General features: G+C 36.1%; 1 protein-coding gene across 7 annotated transcripts in view; it reads left to right on the top strand.

Moving 5' to 3' along the window:
* Positions 1-25,476, top strand: part of LOC102224296 (tight junction protein ZO-1-like) — a 111,376-nt gene that overhangs the window by 7,005 nt on the left and 78,895 nt on the right. For all 7 annotated transcript variants that reach the window (XM_023348768.1, XM_023348770.1, XM_023348753.1 and 4 more), the window contains exon 2: positions 9,089-9,230. In XM_023348768.1, the coding sequence (XP_023204536.1) occupies positions 9,089-9,230 (142 nt within the window). The remainder of the gene's footprint in view (positions 1-9,088; positions 9,231-25,476) is intronic.

Below are 25,476 nucleotides of genomic sequence, written 5' to 3'. Positions count from 1 at the left end.
ATTTGACCCCTGAATGCTTTCAGCTATGGCATTTTGGCCCTCAGTGCAAAATGTTTGGACACACCCCTGATATAGGTCTTTTCACAGGAAGTTGTCGGCACAGATGTGGATGAAGACAATAAGTTAAATACCTGTAAGGTTGATTACTTGATGGGAAACAGGTGAATCTGATTAACTGAAAAGCTGGAAGTTAAAGACAGCTGTAGAGATTGAGTGGGGAATGACAAAATGAATACTGAAACACAGGGAACAAGTTAGCTAATAACTAGCGTAGCATATCTAAACACTAAAGGAGCCCAGAATACAAAATATAAGAAATGCAAAATTTATTAGGATTACAGAAACTAACCTGCATAGGATAGTGGCAAAGCAATGGATAAATTAAGCACATTTTCTCACTTCTTTGTATTTTATTGCTTTCTTTTGAACAATGACTTACACAAGTCAAAATCGATGCATTTAGTTTTAGCAAAAACTAATGTTTTTCATCTCTCACCCTCTCCCTTTTGCAGATGAGTAAAGACTCCACGTATGACGTCCTAATTGCATCATTCAGGCATATTTTTGTGCGTATGTAAGACACGAGTTAAGTAAAGAGGCAGAGCTTCCTCCTTTTTCAGATGCTATTTATTCATTTTTAATTGACTGCAGGGATAACTCTGCTTCGTGTCTGGTCAAACGGTCCCAGCAGCTTCTCCCGCTGCCGCTCTCCCAGTGTGTGGCGTTGAGATTACGCACCACTCTGCCTGAACACTTGCACCTTTCACCCACCGGGTTTTATATGTGTGCCACGTGCGGCGCTCATTAGAGGCAGCGCGGCTCTGCTTGCCTTTGATAAAGGCAGAGTAGCGACAGCAGCTCTCTAAATTAGGCGTCCTCCTTCCAAACAGATGTTCCTCTCGCCTGCAGTCTTAAAAAGCCATTCCCTTCTCTCTTTTTTTCTTTGCACACAGCCCGAGAGTTGGTTTAACCTAACTTAATGAACTTTCCACTCTGTTGCAAGCCTGCGAGGGGATTACAACAAGTCTATTTTGCTTTTGTTATGTTTTTCAGATGCACTTTTCCTCCTAAATAATTATTGTGCTGCCCTTCTGCTTTATTTCTCTTTACGTGTTTTAGTGTTTATGCTGCAGAAAAGCCCTCCGGACTTCTCGCCCCTGTTAAATGTGGTACTAGCAGCGGCCAAGTTGGGAGGAATGAAGCATAACATTGCGTATTGAGCTGCTGATTAAGCAGCAGCCATAATTGCTTGAGCTAATCTTAGCTGATAGCTCCTCTAAGACAGCCTGAGGGACAGCATAAAGTCCTGCAACTGATCAATGTGTTCCCCGCCCTCCCTTTGTGTTAGCACCGGGCTTCTGCTCAGCCTTATCGGTGAGCAACCTTATTAAACTCTGCTGTGGTAATCTGGCCATCGGGTTTCTGCATTGATCTCATTTCATTAGCTTCTCAGGTGGTTTTCCTTTGTTCACATGTAGCCGCTCTTTGTTCGTCTCACGTCCAGCAGGTTGATTTCACAACAGACACACTCTAACAAGAGAGAAAATTAAGTTGGTGGTTAGCATCAATCCAGCCGCTTTGCCTCACTGTTACCGACGGCAACAGAAAAACAGGCGCCAAATGATTATATACAGTACAGACCAAAAGTTTGGACACACCTTCTAATTCAATGGGTTTTCTTTATTTTCATGACTATTTATAAGGCAAGAAATCCCACTTATTAACCTAACAGGGCACACCTATGAAGTGAACACCATTTCAGGTGACTACCTCTTGAGGCTCATCAAGAAAATGCAGAGTGTGTGCAAAGCAGTAATCACAGCAAAATGTTGCTACTTTGAAGAAACTAGAATATAAGGGGTATTTTCAGTTGTTTTACACTTTGTTGATTAGTGCATATTTCCACATGTGTTATTTATAGTTTTGATGCCTTCAGTGTGAATCTACAATGTCAATAGTCATGAAAATAAAGGAAACTCACTGAATTAAAAGGTGTGTCCAAACTTTTGGTCTGTACTGTATATATCATTATTCAGCATAGCGAACCTCATCTTCAACAAAAGTGACAATAAATACATATATAAATATCACGTTAAGAGACTATCATACAATTGATAACTGAAACATTACTTTGTAGCAAAGAGAGAAAATCAAGTTGGTGGTTAACATCAGTTCAGCATCTTCTGCCTTCATACATTAAATAAAATACCATAAATAACCCTAAACAAACTACAGAGCATTGGTTTCCAATGAGCATTTAACAGTTGTGCTTAAAATGCTCCACATTAATCAATCAATCAAGTTTATTTGTGTAGCATATTTTAGCAGTAAAGTGCTTTACATCATAAGAATACAAACACATAAAATACACCATACTGTCAACAATTTAGAAAACCAGTAACAAGCATTACATTTTGATCAAAATTATTAATACACATCAAATATGTTGGTCAATGTTTAATTTATTATGGTTCAAAGGCAACTCTTAGGAAATAACAGTTGTAAAAAAAAAAGCTAAATTACAGATTAAACCCTTTGTGTAATTAACTGTGTCTAAAATATAATGTAAAAAAAAACAGAGTACAGTTACCGACGGCAACAGAAAGACAAGAAGGGCACAAACTGTCAGTTACTGGTTGCTACGGTAACCACCAACTGCCAAGAGCAGCCCAACAGAACTTACATAGCGAGTAAACATCAGGAGAAAACGACTTTTCGACAGAACAAAATGAATTTGGAGAACAAATAAACCAATTTTGACAAACTTCACAGCTGTAATATTGTTAAAATAAAACCCGGTTACACGTGCATGGTGCTAAAAGGCCAGGGCATTCCGTTTATATCGGGGAGGAAAAACAGAGTCTTGTTTTGGTATGAGACCACCCACGGAGCGATCAAGATGCTCAGGAAAACCAGGCAGCAGATTAAAGGCTGAGGCTGCGTGTAGGGCCGTCGCAGACAAGACTAATTTATTCCCAGCATTAACACTGGTCTGACATGAGCTTAAAAGTGTGCAGACCTGGAAGCTGTTCAGTCAGTTTCATGAAAGCAGTACTTTTAGCATATATGGAAATATTCTTCTGCTTTCTTTGTGAATGTCAACAGATAAGAATAAAGAGAGTGAAAGCAAAGACATGCAAAAGACACAAATCATCTCTGTTAAACCAAACAAATAGAACAGGAAATAATTAAACTAGTACATGTTTTCATTTTTTAGACAGAGTCCAGCTATACTCCTATATGTATGTCAGCGTGTTTGAATGGGTTTTGTGGTTCTCCACAGGGCAAGGAAGGCGCCAAACATGTGGGAGAAGGTGTAGATGGTATCAGTTATGATCTATTATGCAACATTCATATTTTGCACATTTTTATTCTTCCATTTGCGTCTCTAGTGCCTTTGAAACCTGCCCAAAAACCACTCAGTTGTTCTTTTGGGAGTAAGTTAATGTTTTTTGGGGTCTGGAAAGTGACCTGTTTCAAAAATCTGCTTGTTGTTGAGTTACATTCCAGGGGCACTGCGCTGTTTCCGTAGCAACCCCAGCAGAGCACAGTCTGTCACCTAGCTACCGGAACTCCAACATGTTTGGTCAGCTGCTGTATAATGGCTGCTGGAAAAGACAAGTGTTTTGTTGTTACCATTTAGAAACCACTTGTTGCATTTGTGTGAATTTCAAAGATGTATGGTTGTATAATTGTGCATCTGTTAGCAGTCATCTTCACTTCCGAGTGCAAACGTTGAGTTAGCAGGCAGGGATTGGAAGTGGCCTAAAATATCTCTAAATAGGCAAAAATCTCATTATCTAAGAATGATTTTGTTCAGAAAATGTAAGGAATTGGGGGCGCTGTGGTGGTGCAGGGGTTAAGCACAACCCACATATTTAAGCCTTAGTACTCCATGTGGTCGTCACAGGTTTGATTCCCGGCCTGGTGACCTTTGACCTTTTCCCATTTATCTTATTACCAATTTTCCTGTCAATTCACTATCAAATAAAGACCACTAGAGCCAATAAAACCTTTAAAAAAAGGAAAAGCAAAGAACATATTTTGTATAGCATGTGGTGGAAAAATTCCACTGCAAATCACTTTGAACACACATCATCCCCACCGTGAAACTGGGGTTCCCGAATGCTGTGGCAGGAACAGAGAGAATCTGGTCAGAGTGGATGGGAAGATGGATGAACTGAAAAAGAGGGGAATCCTGTAAGAAATCCTGCTAAAAGGCTGAAAAATAACTTGGACTGTGGTGGTGATTCACATTTCACTCAGACATCATCGCTGAACGTATTGGCAGAGCTGCAATGGACTGGTGTAGATAAAAGCATATTTATGTATGAAAATGGCCCAGTCAATGTCCAGATATAATTGAAAATCTGTGACAAAACTTGAAACTTAATGTCCACAGATACTGATTTTACAATCTCACTGAGATTGATCTGTTTTGTAAAAGTGAGCAGATATTTCAATCTCTAGATGTGCAAATTTAGAGATATCTCACAATAGATTTGCAGCAGCAGGTGCAGCAAAAAGTAGTTTCTACATTTATTGCCTCAAGTGGGCTCAATACAAATTTATTATACATCATTTGGGGTATGTACTTTTGTGTTGGTCAACAAACTAAAATCCCAATTAAGTACATTTAGATTTGTGGTTGTAGTTTGAAGTTAAATGAAAAAGTTCAAATGCATTAATAGTTTTGCAAAGGACCATATTTGTACAACGCTTAGCTAACAATCTGCTGACTGCAGAGTTTGGATTTTTTTATATATATATATATATAAATCAACTCTGTTTTATGGACTAATAATTGACAATCAGTATCTTTAGTCTCAGTTTATAGTGGGCCCCAGTAGAACAACAATAGCTGTACAACCACAAAACATTACATTAGTGGTTTTAATCAATGTTATATTGCCTCATTTACCTTGTGTTTGAGCAAAGTAAAATATATTTATTATCCTAACTGTTGCTCTAAAAGACATTTATGCCTTTAAATAACCTAACATACATAGACAAAAATGGAAGTCAAAGCAAGCGTTTTTTTCTTTTTTTATTGCTCAGATTTTCTTTCATTTGCTGGAAGTTGGAAAGTCAGATCTCTAAGTTGACTCCCAAAACTTTACTTATATTTTTGATTGGATTTCATTAACCCAGTGGCATACATAAATCTGTATAATCTCTATTTTTAAAATGTTCCTTTATTGTTTGAAAATTTAAATTGAAGAGAAATACATTTTAATTGGATCTACAGATAATAGAAGCTCTGCAACACTCCTAGAAAAAACATATTTAAATACAGAAATATATAAGGGCTGCAACTAGCTATTATTTTTGTTATAGATTAATCGATGAGTCGAATAAAAGTCAACCAATTCTGCAGATGTTTGCTTAAACCTTTTTTAGACAGATCAGAAATGCATTAGATATTCAAATAAACAAATACTTTAATTCCATTTTTATAGAAGAAAAGAAACACTTGATAATTTGTAGAAAAGGACGACAAGCTCAGGCATTTTTTATTGAGTTAAGATCAATACAGTGTAGAGCTGATCTGTTGATTATTTTTTTTGATTAATAGATTAATAATTGGACTGGAAAAGGAGCTTAATAGGAAATTTGGTTTATATAATTTTAACCAGCTAAAATATCTCACTTCAGGAGTTCTGGGTAGAAAATATTTACAGGCAAATGTTGTTTTTTTTATCTTCAATGCAAAATGTATATAATTTTGTACAACTTTGGCTTAATTGCTGCTCTGAATGTTGCTGTTTTTGTGAGTCTGTATACTCTAGTTAACAATTAATCAATTACTAAATTAGTTGAAGATTATTTCAATAATCGTTTCAGCCATAAAATACCACAGATTTCCATTCAGTTATGTTACATTTTCTTTCTCAAACAGTCTTTGTCCCAAACCTCTGTCCTTTCATAATGGCCTCCAAATGACACAATTTGGAAGCAAATGCATTTCATCCAAGAAAGCCTAACAGAACCTGTAAATAATTTAAGTGAAAAAGTCATATTTCTATTTCATTTCAGTGTCACAGATCTCCAGCGAGGCGCACCATACCTGCAGATTTGTTAGAGAGGATGAAATAACTCAGTGCACACATTACATCTGAGTCGGCAGCGTTGCTGGCACTACGATGTGTTGTGCCTTTTGGGGCCCGAGGTGTTTTGGCTGAAATCCACCTCAGAACCAACATCCAAGAAACCAGTCTGTGAATGCGCAGGACTGCAGCAGCTTTGTAATACAGTCCAAGCAGATTTTCTCATTAGTCATGTTTGCTGAATTGTTTATGAGAACCATCTGAGGTCAGCTGTAATTGACCGAACGTATTGTTGAAGGGTTTTACTCTGCATTTCTAGCCAGTAAGCACCTCTATCTGCCTCAGGCAACTATTGAATTAATGCAGATAGAAAAGTGGAGGGTGCATTTCTCTTTCTCCCCCATCGCTGTTCATCTTTTCATCCCATAATGTATCATATGTTCAGACCTCTGGTGCTCTGCCGGCTGCTGCTCAGCATATAAAAGGATATCTATTAGCGTAGGTAATGCTAATTTATTATTTGGTTAGATAAAAGCCAACTGCAGCACCAAATGAACACAATGAAATCTACCAGCAATCCATTTAACAAGCAATAGATGTTCATAAACTAAAAATGGTTCCTTTTTCTGATAAGAATCAAGCTGTTAGTTTAATCTCCAGCTCATCATAGTAGCAGTTTCTCGTTTCTTACAACAAATTGTAAAATCCTATTGGACACGCTTTTGTCACATCATTTAAAATTAAATGTATTTGTGTTAAAGCTAATACTCCTTATGTCATTGCTTTAGTCTTTGCATACAATGTCGAGATAGTTGTCAAAATCTACTTTAAGGTGAGTTTTTCCAGCACCACATTTCGCTATTATCAGACTTGGGTAGTAATTAGTTACATTTACTTAATCACATTTACTTGAGTAATGTTTTTGAAAAAAATTACTTTTAGGACTATTTTTGCTACGCTGTACATTTTACTTTTATTTGAGTAATTTTATTATGTTGCGTCTCTACTTTTACTTGAGTAAAATTTCTGAATTTTCTACCCAGTGAATGAAAAACAAACGTGTTTTAACCAAAAATTCAACAGACAACCTGCAGTTTTTGTTAAAGTTTCAGAAGTTTTATATTTAATTTCTTTTGCCTGATTTTATTTTTTGATACTTATATGAATTATTGTTATTTTCATCCTTAAAATACCAAACCTTCCACTTAACATTATATTTTGGTCCATCTAATTGTGTAATTTTTAAATATTATATGATTTATATTTTGATCAGTTAGACGCTACTTGAGCAGACTTTTTACTTTTTACTCTTATTTGAGGAATTTCTTTTTACTTTTACTTGAGTACAATTTTTGGGTACACTGCCCACGTCTGACTGCTATATGATATAATTTCTTACTGTTAATAATGTCTTGAGATAGTATGGACATTCTACATCAGGGACAAGGTAAAATGTGACACATTTTAAATATCTCTCAGATACTTGACTGGTGAGAACTAAACACTAATTTAACAAAAAATTGTCCAATGATAAATGTTTAACGTGTAAGGTGTCTGCCAACCTTTATTTTAATTACACAGGTCAGTAAGTCACTGAGCCATTAATAATATACATTACACTGAAACAATCCAAGCAAATCGTGTTAAGATAAATTACCTTCCTGCTCAAATTAAATGTTTAAACACAATATGCAAAACACGTTGCAAAAAAATCTCTAAAGAAATGTTCTCAATAAGTTTCCTGACATTAAGGAAAAATAAATAAATTTGGCAATTCTAACTAACCTAAACCAAGAAAAGTTTAGACTGATTTAACTTCAGACAGTGAGACAAAAAATGTGTCTATCTCTTGTCCATATGTTTAAAGACATATTAAATATTGTCCATATGTTTAAAGACATATGGACAAGAGATAGACACTTTTTTTTTACATATATTATGTAAATACATATTATACGTATGTATTTATTTATGTTATAGTATTTAAAGTAACGTTTAAAAAAAACTTTAATTTTTTTCTGTTATTTTTAGATGTGTCACTTTTTCAGAATGGCGCTGTCTAGCTTAGCTGTACTTTCAATGTAAAAAGTGTTTTGTTGCTCCTGTGAGGAGTAATTCTGCAGTATAAATTCATGCAGACTGGCAAAAAAATATATATGTATGAATATATTTCAGTTTGCTTTAATGATCTGGTCCGTTTTATCAAAAGTAGCAGGCAGACCTATTGCTGTGCATGTCAGTTCCTCAAAACCTGACTCAGAAGTCTGTGTATCCCTTGTGGGCTGGACCTTGGGATCTCCCAGAATGTTCTGGAAACTTTCACCAGGGACAGGAATGGACCTGTTAGCTTAGCCAGTGTTTCCCAGTCCTGGTTCTCAGGCACAGAGTCCTGCATAGTTAAGATGTTTTGCTGCTTTAGCATTCCTGACTTCAATTGATAGACGGTTAATATTGAACTACAATCATTTAAATCAGGTGTGTTGAAGCTGGGAAACATGTAAAACATGGAAGAAAAACACTGGAAAACATTAACCCAATCAACATTAGACAAGTGGGGAGGGAAATAACTTGCCATCAAAATGACAAGATATTTTGATGGAGGGAGGGTTGGTCGGTTGGTTGGATGGATGTATTGATGGTTGGTTGGTTGGTTGGTTGGTTGGATGGATGGATGGATGGACGGTCGGTCGGTTGGATGGATGTATTGATGGTTGGTTGGTTGGTTGGTTGGATGGATGGATGGATGGATGGATGGATGGATGGATGGATGGATGGATGGATGGATGGATGGATGGAAGGACGGACGGACGGACGGACGGCCGGACGGACGGATGGATGGATCCACCGACCAGTGGTATTTTCTGTCCTGTCTCTTTAAACGCCGCTTCTGGCCTCCTGCAGAGAACATTCAGTCTAAATCCTCTGGATGTGATTTTTTTACTGGACATTCTTCTTCATGTTCCTCACTGCTCGCCTTTGGCTCTCTGCGCCCGCAGTACCATGCTTTCTGTGTTCCTGACCGTGTTTTTCTCTGACCTCAGGCATCACCCCAGCCCGACTGCCGGCTCCGTCACAGCAGCCTCCTCCGCGAGCACCGTTCAGGGTAAGCCATCACTCCGCCGCATCAAGGGCCGCATCCACCGGAGCAAGAGCCTGGACAGCATCGATCTCCTCGACTCCAACGTGAGTAAACCGACTGACACGTCGACATTATCTATTAATGAACTATATCGATTGCCTCCAGGCGCTGTAATGTATGACCAAAATGTACAGACCTGCAGACAAAGATGAAATTAATTTCTCACGGCTGGAGGCGCTCAGTGCTGACACAGCCATCTTGAAATAATACGCCACCTAAACAAAGTTGCACAAATCTTAACCCTGTCATTGGGTCACAAAAAAAGCACAACTATTAACTGTTATTTTTTGCAAATGATGCATATACTTATATAACTGGATGTTGAGAAAGCTTTTGATGGGTTTGTTTTGTGGTTTTGTTGGAACAAATGCTATGAGTTTGCTGACTTTTATTGCTTAGATTTGCTCATTTTTCTCTTTATAATTTATAATTGTTGTTTAAGGAAGTCCGCATGTTATATCACACTTCCATTTCAGTTTAATTCAAAATTTAAAAATATTTTATTGCTCCCAAATGGAAATTAAATTAAATTAAACTAAACTGGGTCTAAACTGCTTATAAAAATAGTCCAAGCGTTTAAAAAAAACACAGTTGTTTTTTGGAAATAAGTTAATGTTTTTTGGTGTCTTGAAAATGTTTCAAAAATCTGTTTACTGTTAAGTTACATTTGAAGGGTACTCCACCGTTACCTAGCAACCCCAGCCAAGCCCAGCCCATCACCTAGCAACCCAAACGGAATTCCAGCAGGTTTCGTCAGTTGGTTTTACTGTTAGGCAGTCTTTAATTTATATTTTAGAAACGACTTAATCAGCCAGACTGAAGTATTAATTACTCATATTCTAATTTTTTTTAAATAATTAAGTAGAAATGATTGAAATAACTAATTCAGACACAATAAAGACACGTTTCTAAATCACTTTGTAAAACCAGTCCCCACAGTTATGATCAAAGTTATTCATACCTCTTGTAGATTTAGATCTGTTTGTTTCTGAAAGAAAACGAGACATGTACTGTATGTGTGAAAAATGCTAAGTAACCATGTAAAAGTAGTATTAAAACTTAAAATGTTTGAAATTATTAATTCCAATTTTAACAGTAAGAGGAAACATTCTTATTGGGATTACAATCAGACCTTTCCTATAATTGTTGAGCAGTTTTTTGCATGGCTCCACTGTTTACCATCGCCTTAATCTTTAACTTTCTTCAAAGATTCTCTATTAGATTCAATTCTGGACTTTGTCTGGGCCACTTTGGAGCATGACGATTTTTCCAAGTAGAAGAAACAGATTGGTCAATTTAAGTGACTACTCTAGATACAAGTCTGAATGGAGTGTGAATACATTTGGGCTTAAATGTTTGTATGTTTGAAGAGTGCAAACTACTTCCAGTGACAAGATATTTTGTATATTCTCTTGTGTTGCACATGTCACAGCAGACTCAGTAAATAGAAAATAACACAAGAAGAAATCAGATTTTTGTGTATATGTCAGCTTATGTTTGGTTAAAAGAGTAAAAAATACTTCAAAATAATGTTATTCAGTTATAAATAAAGAGTATGTTGCAGTAAAACATATTTTGCAAGAATATTTTTGCTAAACATTATGAAAGAATAAATGTACCTTATTACTATCCACCTACCAGATTAGACTAAAATTTGAGTTTTTGCCAATAAAAACTGCATGTGGTTTTAAAAGCACTGAGAACCCTGTAAGAATGAATGAACTCTTAAAATTACCAGAATATTTCAATCTGGAGAGACTCACACAGAGAAGAAAATGGCAGTTAAAAAGATTTAATGGTACAATTTCTTTGGCGCTCGGACCCGGCAGAAGACCGTGAGCCGAGGATCGCCGTGAGCAGGCGGTCTGCTCGGCGAGCTCGGGATAGTCTTCCCCCCGGGACCGAAACTGGTGGTGGAGCGGAGCTTGGAGAGGAAGAGCACAAGGGATCCTGGAGGACGACCCTCATGGTGAAGGTGGAGAAGGGGAGGAGGTGGGTCGAAGCACGGCTGACGAGCAGGAAGACCCCAGGGTAGCTTGGACTTTTGAAGGTGTCTTTGGACGACGATTGGCTGGAGCGGCGTGAAGCTCCGGTCCGGATTGGCTGCGGTCGGGCGTAGTGATTAGATGATGTGGTGAAGCTGGTCGAGTCTCCCAGTTTGAATTTTCGCCAAGGCTCCATTTCAGAGAAAAAGCTGATGTAATCTACCAGTTTGTCAGCAGGATAGTATTTCAAAACATAACCTCAAATCCAAACAGAATTAGTCCCCCAGAGACAAAATAGAGAGATTGAGGAAAAGTTCAATGGTTGAATTGTAATCAAGTAAAAGGTTGGATTTTTAGATATTTTTAAGCATGAGATTATAGCGCTGCAATATAAAAAAGAAAGACTTTTTACACATCTTTATCAGGGATTTAGGTGAAACACATCAAAAGATTATGAAATTCAGCAGTTAAAATGATGCCAAATGTATTAAAGTGATTACTGTTTGGAATTACTGTAGTCTGCAGCTGCTGATAAAATTAATAGTGGATCTCATTTCCAACAAGCACACACAATGCACAGGTTTTAAATAAAGACCGGATTTCCAAGATTTGAACTCTGGAGGTGGACATTGGAAAGTGCGTAGATTAAGAGCACAGATTATCAGCTGTGATGTGCAGAAATCGAAGCGGATCCAGTCGTGATCCAGACTCTCGTTGCACCTTGCCGTAGACCGAAGGACCTCCTCCTCTGGGGAGTTTTATCGTGTTGACGCTTCAGCTATGACCTGACTGTGAATTCAGCTCTATCTTTTCCATCTCGTTAAAAGGATACAACAAAAGCCCCGAGCCGGATGAATTATTGATACAGGAATCGTTCGGCATTAGTGATATGGGCTTTTTGAGAGCGTGAGAGTTTTTTAATGCTCCCAGGGTGCATGCATTAAATTTTCATCGTTCCTTTTGCTGCTTTGCAGTTTAATAAAACTGCTTAAACAAGATTTTATGTGTTACAAACATTAAGGAGCTTCAGCCGCATTTCCAACGACTCTGGGCCAAAAAAAAAAATTAATTTAATCCAAACTCATTAATGTAGAAAACCTTTATATCTTTTGAAGACTATTTTTGTCTTTTGAATAAGGAAACAGATTCGTTTTAACTAATTTGTTTTGGATTTGTTGACCGTAAATTTTTAAAGGTGACCTATTATACTTCCTTGAACAGGTTATGATAGAGTTATGCCCTATAAAAAACATGTTCATCACATTTTTTACACAAAATTATTCTTAGATAATAAGATTTTAGTCCCATCAGTTCTGCTTATTTGAGCTTCTTTCAGAATGAGCTGTTTTAGGGCCTCCTGTCAAATAAGCTGTAAATCAACGTTTACACTTTCAAACAGATGTACAATTATACAAACGGACATTTCTGAAAAGCAGAAGTTGAGCCTCCAGCACAACCAACCAATTCACATGGCAAAAACACAGTCTTACTTTGTATTTTCAGTTGCACCGCTAGTTTCTATTTTCATTTTTACTTAACTTCCTTTAGGGATCAATAAAGTATTTTTGACATTTTGTTTCAACTGAATTCTTTCAAGTGCAAATATTTTAGTACACTTGACATAATTCAAAATTATTCTATATGGGGCGTGCCGTGGTGGCGTAGGGGTTAGCGCGACCCGTATTTGGAGGCCTTGAGTCCTTGACGTGGCCGTCGCGGGTTCGACTCCCGGACCCGACGATATTTGCCGCATGTCTTCCCCCCTTTCCTTCCCCGTTTCCTGTCAGCCCACTATCATATAAGGGACACTAGAGCCCACAAAAGACCCCCTGGAGGGGTAAAAATATATATATATATTCTATATATAACTATATATATCTTTGAAAAGCAGAAGAAGCAGTAGAAACCCACATGGAAGAAACACAAACATGAAAAATATGAATTTTGCATAATAGATCCTCTTTAAAAAGCCTCCACTTGATTACCTGTCCATGTGATTGTGAGTATTTGGTAACCAAGGAGAAATGCAAATGTAGATTTTGAAGCTGAAGAAAGATTTGAGCTTTATAATAGTTTTGGACTATTTTTGTTTATGTTTCACGTAGCTTTGACTATTGTAGCTCAGCTCTTTGCAGATCATGTAGTTTATGTATAATCTAAAGGATGACCTTCTCTGAAACAGACATCATCTTGTTGCAAGGTTTGTAATTTGTTTTACATTACATACACAGATGTGCATATTAATGATTCTACATGCACTAATGAGCTACATATTAAGGATGCAGAGCAATATATTATGTACTAATAACAGACTTAATGGCCCCCCGACTCATTAAAATGGTAGACATGGCCTCCATTTTTCACTTTTTAATTTGTCTGACCAAGAAATAATTTCCTATCCATTTTAAATTGGTTCAGAGACCCCTATCAGATATTGGTCTTGTGTTGTTCCTTTGCACAGTAATATTTAAACTTCCATTAGATTAACTGTGAAAAGCTGTTTGCAGGTTAAATATGACTGCTTCACTCATGATAATGATTTTAACTGCAAAGTCGCCACCGTTGATAAAATGTTGCACCAACTTCAACAACAAGATGCATTAGCTTTCATTTTTTGCTTCTATTAGCAAGTAATAGAAAATAATACTTGTCAGACTTTATTTGTTGAATTATTGTTAGTTTGTCTGGAATATTGTTAAACTGTCCAAATAATAGTTCTGTGTGGAGTTTGTGTAAGTGGGTTTTTTCTGGATTTTTCCTATCACATTCTGACAATATGTTTGCTTTGGGTTGTTGTGACATTAACACCGTGTACAAACATAGTTTGATCTTTATAAAAAGAAAAACAAAACAAAAATCTCCACCACATCATTTAAAAAAATAATACAAGGGATTGATTTCAGAAAAGTTTTTATCCACCTGCATAAACGCAAATCTATCAATTATTCTGACGATTAATCAATTAATCAGATTTTTTTTTTAGAACTGGCATATTCTGACAATTTTTCATTGAGGCCTTTTTTGTACAATAATAGAAATATATTAAAAGATGCAAATGAACAAATGATTAAATTCCTATTTTAAATAATGAAATAAACATTTTATAGCCTAAAATGGAAGAACATTACATTTCTATCAGTATAGTGTTGATTAGTTTTGGATTAACCAATTAATCAATGGATAACAAAAGGTGCTTAATAATTTTTACAGAATTTGTACTGGGTGAAGCTAAAAATGCTAGTTGAGGATTATTGGGTAAAACATATTTAAAGACAAAGATTTATTCTTATCTTAAATGTAAAATGTACATTTTTTGCCAAATTTCTGCTCGGAGCATGTTACTCTTTCAGCAAATGGCTTTTTATTTGAGTCTGTATATTTCAGTTAACAATTAATCATTCACTAAATTAGTTGATGGGTATTTCAATAATCGATTAATCGTGATCAGTCGTGATTAATAGCAATTAATCCGATTAATTGTTTCATCCCTAGGTTTAACTTTTGTAATTATTGAGATTTGGCCATGAAACGTATTCTGAATTTAGCAGAAGTCTCAAAACCAATATCAACTTGATTGTGATCAGTCCTAAAAATTGGTGGATTAAAGTGAAAACATTTGGATTATTCTGATTTACCTTCTGTCTGTGTATGGATATCTGTATTAGATCATCTCCTGCTGCGCAAATCCATCCCCTAGTCAAGTCATTTCATTTCTGTGAACTGCGTGATGGATACATTTTTTTGTGGCTGTGGTGGAACAGCTGATTGACAGACTTACATATCTAAAGCCATGTCACAAATATGAAAACACCACATCACCGAGGTATCAGCAGCCAGGTCGATAAAAATATCTCATATTGGGTAACATTTTATTTGAAGGGTGAGCATCAGACTGACATGAGATAAACCTGAAGGAGTCTTCATGAATGTTTACTACTGCTGTCATGAAGTGTCATTTGGTAAACAATAACATTTTGGATTGCACTAAAAGTTGCATTAAAAATCAGTTAAAAGTGTCAGCGCTGCATTATTCGGTAAATAATGCAGCTTTTAAAACAAAGATGCGCTAAACGTTGCATTAAAAGTCAATTAAGTGTCAACTTTCCATTAATTGGGTAAATAATGAAATTTTTAATGCAAAGTTGTGTTAAAGGTTGCTATAAAAATCCATTAAATGTGTCAACTTTGCATTATTTAGTAAATACTGCAACTTTTATTGCAGACTTGCAGATCTGTTAAGTTTCAACTTTGTTTTACATGGTAAATAATGGTATTTTTAATACAAAGTTTCATTAAAACTTGCATTAAAAGTAAGTTATAAGTGTCAGTTTTGAATTACTCAGTAAATAATGCAACTTTAATACAAAGTTGCACTAAAAGTTGCATTAAAAGTCCATTAATAGTGTCAACTTTGCATTACTTGGTAAATAATGACATTTAATGCAAAGTTTAAATAAAAATTCCATTAAAAGTTCAATAAAATGGTCAGTTTGCATTATTTATCGAGTGACACTTCATGACAACAGTCATAAACACTCATGAATCCCCTTCATATATCAGGTTTATGGCAGTGTCATGTCAGTCTTATGCACACCCGTTTAAATAAAGTGTTACCCACATTTGGAATGTAAAATTTAAATTCTGGTTGCACTTGATTTTATTTTGAGATGTCAGATTCAGTGGAACTGAATTCACAAGCACGCCACACTTCTCACATTTTCATTATAAATAATAAAGCAGGTTCTCTTTCTTACAGTTTAGTCTTCACATCCCATTCTGCTTTGCGAGTCTTCAAGTAAGTGACTGAACAAACTGTGCTCATTTGTTTTGATAACCTGCCACTCAGAGGATGCTTCGAGCAGCTCTAGAGGCCGTGATCTCTGCAGGGAACCAGAGTTCAGATGCAGACTTCTGCCTCTTCCACTCTTTCCCCTCTTCCCTCTCTTGCTCTCTCGCCATAAATATATATATTTTTTTGTCCAGGCAGCGTGTGCACTGGAAGAAAACTTGCTGACTTGCCCAAACTCAAATGCAGCTGATGGAAGTAACGGTCCGCCTTACAGTGAGTGATGAGCCTGCAAGATGCTGAGCTGAGGAGCGCTTTCCATTGCATTCGACTAAAATGTCACAACAGACACAACGATGCTAGCTGGATGACGAGGTTGTCTGTTTTAGCGCACAGCTGGAGCTAGCGTATGAATTCACGTCCGCAGCTATCATTGCTCATCACTGTGGAGCTAAATAATCAATAGTGGTTAAGTCTTTGTTTAGATCAATTGCCTTTTTTTGATTGCTTTACTCTCCGGGTTGTCCGGGGAGGACGTTTGGCGCAGGGCCGACTCCTGCTGTCATTTGTGTTGGCAAACGTTGCACTTGTTCACAGAAAGCTTGAATCAAATTTTAGTGCTAAGGCTGCAGAAAGCCCCTTTGAGATAAAGCGTGGCGGCGATGGTGGTGGTTAATAACAGCTTTCAGTGTAGCCAAAGCCTTTGTTTGTCACAGGAGCTATTATTCTGGGTTTATTGACAACACTCCATCTCATTTTAAAGATGCTGCATTTACAGTATGTCGTTTATTTATTTATATAGCTTTAGAGAGATACAATGATCTCCCTGTGTGTTTATCACATGAAGAGTGCCGTTCACTTCTGGAATTTCTTGTACTTAAAATGTATCTGCTCTGAAAATACAAACCCAGTGCTCTGTGGTCTGTGTTTCAGGTGTTACATTTTTTTGTAAAACTTTTGCTAATTTTAACTGATACAAATTCAGCATGGAGAAGATTTCCAACATTCCCAAATCCAAAATTTGGAAAATCCAATCAATAACAATATAAAATGCGATAAACACGTGATCAGTATAAATAGTTAACATGTTTGATAGAATATTCAATAATTTCGCTCAATTCTGATCCAGAACCGCACAGCATTCTGGGGAATGTAGGCAGAGGAAAGACTTACGCTGATTTAATTTAATTTAATGTAGTTTAACTTAATTTAATTTAATTTGATTAATAAAGTATTTTTGAATTGAATTTAATTTATTTTGAATTATAGCTAAGTAACTCACTCACTTTTTGGTTACCTAGCAACTCACTCACTCTTTGGTTACCTAGCAACAACCTGTTGAGTAACTTGCAGCTGCAGTTTCAGGTTTTGCCACTGTGCCTCATAGGTGCTTAACAATAAAAAACTGCAGCATAGTGTAAAAACTGTGGATAAAACAGGAAAGGTCACGCCATTGGTTGAGCAATATTTCATATATTTAAGACAAAAAAACTAATCAATAATTATCAATATATATACTGATATGATGCTTATATTGTAATGCGTCCATGCAGCATTCTCCCATAACAAACAGATGTTGGAGGCAAAATAAATAAGCAGAGCAACTTTTCTTGTACTTCCTGTTATCTACTAAAGGTCTTGCTCTCGCTCACTTTCTCGCAGCCTGAATGAACAATGGACAAGTTTTGATATGTTTCCTTTAAAATACGCTCTTACATCATTGGTTTATCCACTCATCTGCCCATAAAAAAGGAAAGAAAGAAGGAAAAAGGTATTTATTCAGAGGTTTGTATTTTTCTTCTGCTTTTAGAAGGTTTGAAATAAATGTTAGTAACTGGGTCTTTTGATAATGAAAAAATTCGTAAAAATAACCCTTTTTTAAATTACAAAAACCATAATTTTTTAAGAAATAATGTATGTCCAAAGAATTAGAAAACTATGCTAAATCAGAATAGAATAGAAGAATATAAATAACCTTTGTTACCCCAGAAAGGATAAATTTAGGTTATTACAGCATCAGGCATATAGTTCACACAAAAGGTGCTAATATATAAACAAGTTTAACGATTAGCAATAACAACAATAGTAATAATGTTCTGTACAGGATTTGCACACTTATTGGAATACAGATATTGTATTCACATTTTTTCAAATGTACACAATGTGCATGTGTGTTGAACTTAAAAAACACAACAGACTATTTTACAGTACAGAATGTCAGTGCAGAAAAAAATCGTGTAAAATGTAAATCATAAAAGTTAAGCTAGAAGACCTAGATCTGTAAAAGGACCTTGAACGTCCCGTCAAGTTACCTTGACCTAGAAGAATTCAGGTATGGTGCATTCACTGACAGAAAAAAAATGTTATATTTTTCAGATTCAGAAAAGCAAATTAAGATGAATTTATGATTTTGGTCACAAGCTGAACGCTTAAAATATTTGTGAATTCAGAGATTCCTATCTTTTATCCTTTAAGGGGGTGAAAATTAAACCCTGCTTAAAGAAAGAGCTTCTTTTTGCTGGCTTGTTGTCATCTGAAGGTTGTTTTTTGTGTGTGTGTGTTTTCTTGATTTTCAGACATACAGTATTTACTGCATGCACTGCTCCCTCAGCTGTTTTAAAAAATGTTACAGTAATGTTTGCTGCAGAGGGTTCTACCAGGTGAGCTGCAGAGAAAGCTTCAACTGTATCAGCAGGAGCAGCGGCGGCCATAAGCCAAGATGAAAAGCACAATTAAATTAATTACTCCATAACCGATGAGGATAAGTCACCAGCTGGGTCTGAGGTTTGCACTGGTCAGAGTCTTAATCCCTTATTAGTTCTGCTCCCCCTGTTCCACTTTTCAAATCTTATTCTTGGCTGCGGTCTTCCGCGGACAGAGGCACTCCCCTCTAACTACCACAAGCGCCACAAAAAGGGTGAAAAAAGCCCCGGCGTAAGCACTTATCCGCTGCTCAGTGTTGGAAAGTGCTGCAGATGCATTTATAGAGAGAGCAACTGCAGCTGAATTAACCAATCTGCATATTCAGAGGGCCTGTTATCAGGGGAGGTTGTTCCTGTGCGATGGAGGGCCGTACCTGAACGGGGCACACCGAGGCAGGGACGGGAGGCGCGGCGCGGATGGGTGCAGGAGATTTATCACCAGCGGCCCCGCAGGAGAGGGGGAGGCGCTCTGATTGGAGCGGCTGATTTCCTCTAAGTGAGACAAGTCTGTTATGTAACAACAACAGTCGATTGGATGATTTTTTATTTATTTTTTGTCCTTTAGATGATAAGCAGCGGAGGCTTGGTTGGATTTAATTCAGGGAAGGTTTTACATGCGACAGTAGCTGCGTTTCCATTTCAAACGTGCGTAAATCTTTGTCCATGTTCTGCTAAAAAAAAACTTGATTTCGCAATTGCGGTGTTTCCATTGAATAAGAAATTAAATCAAAATTCATGTTCATGAGAGAAGACATTGAAAATCATGGCAAACATACATGAGATATATTAATGGGTGGGCAGAGTATCCAAAAATTGTACTCAAGTAAGAGTACTTCAACTTTTACTAAAGTAAAAGTAGCCATCCAAGAAATTACTCAAAAGTAAAAAGTATTTGCTCTCAACTACTCAACTACTGAGTAACTGATCAAATTATAAATCACTTAATATTTAAAAATCACTTAAACAGACAAATTGAAATATAAAGTTGAGTGAAAATTTTGGGTATTTCAAATAATTTTTTCCCCAAATCAGTTTCTTTCAATAAAAATAACTAATGAAACTAACAAAAACTGCAGATCTGTGTCTGGTGAATTTTTGGTTAAAACATGTTTGTTTTTCATTCAGTGGGTAGAAAATTCAGAAATCTTACTCAAGTAAGAATAGAAATACTTCATAATGAAACTACTCAAGTGAAAGTAAAACACACAACGTAGTAAAAATACTCCTGCAAGTAAATTATTTCAAGTTACTCAAGTAAATGTAACTGAGTAAATGTAACTGGTTACTACCCAACTCTGTATATATTTGGTGCTCATCATCTATCAGCCATCATAGAACGTCTTATTTAGGCATTGCAGCGGCTACATATGTGGGGTCTGATTTAACACGTTTGAATGAAACAACTTTTTACGAATTGTGTGAAAAAAATAAAAACAAACCATCATCCTCAGACTACTTCCTGTTGTCTTCTTTGTCATTTCCGCTAGTGACATCCGGCTTCGCTCATGTGACTCGTGATGCAAGTGAAATGTTTCCATTAGTGACGTTCGACACCACCAATTTCCTTTCAATCCAATACTGAGTAAAATTGAAGCTGGTATCGGTAATACCGATCCGATACTGATATTAAAGATGTGATGTAATTCAAATCTTGACTTCTCTCTAATGAATTTATTTTAAACTCAGAAGTACATTGAGGCTTCAGCCTTGCTTACTATGGTTAAGCAATTTTAACAACAGCAGAAAATCATACAAAATATGTGAAAATGTTGTTACAAACCAAAAAAAGTAAAGTAATAACCTTAAATCATTGTTTAGTTATTAAGAACTACTAAAAAGTGAAAACTGAAATGGCTCCATGAATGATTTCTTTTATGATCGGCCTGTGGGTATTACGTTTTTCACATTACACACTTACAAGGCGGAATAAAAGGTAGTTCTCATCAACCTGGTCTCATTTAGGCAAGATCTCAATGATTTAGCTACTTTCTAATATGCTCTTGTTAAACTACATTATCTCAAATAACTTCAGTATTGAAAGTATTCATACTTTGATTTGAGAATCGATCTTTAAGCATATAGGTTTTGTATCAATATTTCAGTATCAATCTGCACATCACTAGTTTCCATTGCAGTTTTGTGAAATACATATATTTTGATACGGCTGGGAAAAAAACACTTCATCCTAACACTTTTGTTAGGATGAACTTTTGAAATTGAAATTTATTTTTATAATTTCGATTTGCGTAATTCTGTGGTTAATGGAAACTCAGGAAGTGCAGCAGATCATGCGTGACGTTTCTGAGCGTTGCATCGCAGATGTTGAGTGCATTTCTTGAAGCAAGGTCCATGTGTTCACCGATCTGACATATGGTGGGTCACTGTAGGCCGTTGTGCACAGACTGTATTTAAAAGCATTATGTCACACACCGTGTACCAATGTGTTGACCCTGTAGAAGTCCTGTGTGACTTTGTTCTCACATTTTCTCATGAAAAAAAAAGAAAAACCTGAAATAAATGAGGGAAATAATCTGATAAATGCACAAATACTATTATTTTGAGATCATTTTCAAGCAATGCGGCTTAATAATTCAAGTTTGCCCTCTCAAAAGCCAAAAGCCAAAACTTTAATTTAGTTAAAAAAAATTAAACAAAACTTAAAACTGGAACTCGAAGATGTTTTACATATCTAAAATAAAACACAATCAAAACAGTAAATAAAATGGAAATACAAAACAACTAACGACCAAATAATAATTGCAAAAGAATGATCTTTTTCCAATTTTGTCTCATCACAACAAACTTCAATGTACTCTATTGGGATTGTGAAAGACCAACACAGAATTATTTATAAGGGTTCTTAAACTGGGACCTGAGTCTGAATTTCTTCCAATAAACTGGAGTGACAATAAATGTCCCGAATAATTGTGAATTGAAATGAAAACCACCTTCTTCTACAATCACAGCTGCAAGCCTGCAAGAAAAGTCAAGTGTTTGGTTGTTGATTTACCATCCAGAAACCCCTTGCTGCATTGTTGTTGGTTGTGCAGGAAGCTCCACTTCTGCTTTTCAAAGATGTACTGTTGTATAGTTGCACATGTGTTTGTTTGTTCCAAACTGTCAAACTATGGAAAAGTTCAAGGACACTGAATACTTGTGTAGGCCTGTCATGGTAACAAATTTTACTGGACAATAAATTGTCACAGAAATTATCAAGATAAACAATAATATTGTTGTTTGAGAAAATTTTCAAGTAATATGGCAAGTTTGTCTCCTCAAAGTTCATTAAAATTTAATTATGTCAAATACACTTAACACTATAACTGCACAATAAAAAATAAAACACAACCAAAACAATAAATAAAATGTAAATAAAAGCCACTTACAACCAAAGCCATAAAGAAAAACCTTCAAAATAATATTAATCTTCAGGAAGGAAATAATTGTTCTCATTTTAGTTTATTAATTGCTTACTGTGACAGTATTCAACTTATGTAACATCTATTCTGCGCCGGTGTTTCTCATTTTCTTTCTGTATTTTCATCTGTAAGTGGAGCACTGATTATTAGACAATTTGTCAGAAAAAATTAACTCTCTATATATAACATTGTCAGTCAGCATGTTTCCAATGTAGTTCTTAGTAACTCATGAAAATCAAATTGTTCAGCCCATAAGGGATTCATTCGCTGACAGGGGAGCATTTAAAGGAAATGACTCGTGCGTTTGAATTGCTTTTAAGGTTGAGCTTGTGTAGCTCATCAACGGAAAAATCACCTCCAGGGAGAGGACTTAAACCAAGATAAATCCCAACAACTCTATTGACTTTCCTCTGTGATTTATAGCAGGAGGAGAGACCTGTATGCTACGTACCAGCCACAGCTGTGGATTACTGTAAACGTGGCAGTAAACCAGCATGTCATAGCATATGGGTCTATTTATACTGCAACAGCAACCTTTTTCATGATAATCCTCCCTTATTTGTATGGAAAGCAGAATGTTCATGTTATTTTTTCACGTTTGAGCCGCTGAACTGGAGGTCAAGTGAAGAACGTCCAGCAGGGTGACGTAATGTTGTTAGGAATCAAGATGGTGGTCAAGCATGAAGAATGAATCGACTGGGATTGTTGCGCTAAAACCGTTTAATCAATCTTGAGGTTCGCCCCTCACAGCTGCGAAGCCTCAGTGGATTTTAATAGATGTTGGATGATTATCACAGATTCATATTTATTGTTTATATTTGAGTATATACCATGTTTATAGTCTAAAAAGTGTTTTAAGATTTAAAAGGTGAAAAAAGCAAAATACAAAATAATCTTACATTTAAGGAATAAATCTTTTAAAGCAATAGTTCTAGATTAAAAGCAGTGGAGTCTCACAATTTTATGCTCTAATGCGTAAAATTAGGCATAATCTTCATATGATTTAAATCCAGATTAGTTGTTAAAGGTAACAGTTAGTCCAAGTGGTACCAACACCAAAATGGATCCCTACTGTCTTAAAACAACTAACAAATGTCACAACTTTTTATTCAAATGCTTTCTACCAATCTTAAAACTATTGTCATATCTACAATGGAAGCTTATTTGCAAAGAAGTCAGTGAAAACTTGCAACGGAAATTAAGATAGGAAGCTGTGCACCGCCAATATTATCATTATTATTATATATGGACAGTGTAAATATCACAAAAATTAATCTCCACTGAAACTACTGTAATATTTTTGCTTCTTTTATTGTTTTACCTTTGTATCAAACAATAGCTCTTACCAGAAACCTCTATGTTTCACTTTAAAAACGTTTCATTCAGGATGATTATTGGTGGTACACCGACTCCAACCTCAATTTCTGGTGTAAATCATCGTATAATGATTTAATCACAAATATTAGGTCCACTAAAACTGTTGTGATATTTTTTTCTTTTTGTAGATCTTTACTTTTATATTAGACAGTTGCTCTTGTCAGAAACGTCAACATGTTTCACCTTAAATATGTTTCATTCAGGAAGATTATTGGTGGTGCACCGACTCCAACTTCAGTTTCTGTTGTAAATAGTCATCGCCAACAGCTTGAAAATTAATTAAATGATTCTTACATTAGCCACCATAATATTTTGGGGACTTGAGTTGTTTTAAGATGGTAGAAGTCAACTTTGTCTTTGTGCTTTTCTGGATTATCTGTTAGCTTTAGCTTCTAGAACCAACTAATCAGAATTTATACAAATTTCTGAAATATATTTTTCTTTTTGTAGTTCCTTTGTATTAAACAGTAGCTCTTATTATAAACGTTTACGTGTTCATTGATTTATCAGGAAGATTCTTAGTGGTGCACCAACTCCAACCTCAGTTTCTGGTACAAATCATTGTAATTATTAATATTATTATATGTTAAAAGCATAAAAACAACAAAATATTAGGTCCACTGAAGCTGCTGTGGTATGTTTTGCTTTTTGTAGTGCTTTACTTTTTATATTACACAGAGACCTGTACATGTTTCACTTTAAATATGTTTCATTCAGGAAGATTATTGGTGGTGCACTGACCCCAACTTCCATTTCTGTTGTAAATAATCATCAGGAACAGTTTAATGTTTAATTAAATTTTGCTGAAATTAGCCACTATGGTGTTTTGGGAACTGGAGTTGTTTTAAGATGTTAGTAGTTCACTTTGTTTTAGTCCCCTTCTTTATTAGCTATTAGCTTCAGCTTCTAGAACCAACTAATCAGAATTTATAACAAAATATGAAGATATTACCTGTTTGTAACCTTTAAACAAAACAATCCCGAATGGTCGCTATAAGATGTTATCTTATCAGAATGTTATTACTTTAAAAAAAGAAGGTTATATTCCTTTATATAAAACAAAAACAGTCAAAACAATTTAAGGAAGGAAGGAGTGTTAGCTCTTTCTGTGCATTAAAAAGTGCATTAGCGGTGCAGCCTGCCGTGTTGCTGCGTCGAGGCCCAGGGAGGGACCATATGCTTGTTTAGGCTCAGGAGCATCCCTTCCCTGCAAACACACACCCAACTTTTTGTCCTCTTCCTCCTCATCAACACACAGAATATCATCAGCCAGCTGGAGCTCAAATTTGGCAGACTGGCTCTTCTCACGACTGCATTAGCGCCACCATGAGTGATTTCCTTCACAGATTTCCTCCTGCAGGGCTTCGCCTCTGTCAGGCCTGACATGAATAAGATGTGTTCAGCTGAAGTCCTGCAGAGGGCAGAGTTTAACTACCAAAACGTTCAGAACCACAGGGAATCAAAACATTTTAATGGGGTTCTCCATAAACAGAAAACAGGGGGTGAATCTGCTCCAACATGTAGAAATCAGATTAATTTTGAATGAGTTGACAGGAGAATTTAAATGCAGGATTTTTTTTGGAAACAGTGGATTGAGTTGAGTTTTATACCACTAGCGCAAACATGTTTAATTAAGTTTTACATCCAGTATTTTTTTGGAGATCCAGCACTACTGACTGTTCAGTAAATGTGAACTGCATTTTGTTTTTGTTGTTGTTATTTTTCATTATATTTAACAGCAAGCCAACCTGTGCATGTGATAAAACATTAATTTCCAATTAAGTTGAGAGGGGAAGAGGAGATTCATTGTGTTGTCTGGCTTGTTTGCGCAGTGCGGTAAATTACCCCAGGGTGATTTTTCTTCCTTCTTTCTTTCTGTCTCTGTTACCTCCCCATCTGCTGGCCTCCCCCATGCTCCTTTTATTTTGGATCCAAAGGGACCCTCTGATCCGAGATCATCAAGGCCTGAAATTGCCTCATTCACATCCGGAGCTGTGCTCTCCAAAAATAGATAACCTTTT

This window comes from Xiphophorus maculatus, chromosome 2 (assembly GCF_002775205.1).
Source record: "Xiphophorus maculatus strain JP 163 A chromosome 2, X_maculatus-5.0-male, whole genome shotgun sequence".
NCBI lineage: Eukaryota > Metazoa > Chordata > Actinopteri > Cyprinodontiformes > Poeciliidae > Xiphophorus > Xiphophorus maculatus.
This window is presented reverse-complemented; position numbering and strand designations above follow the sequence as displayed.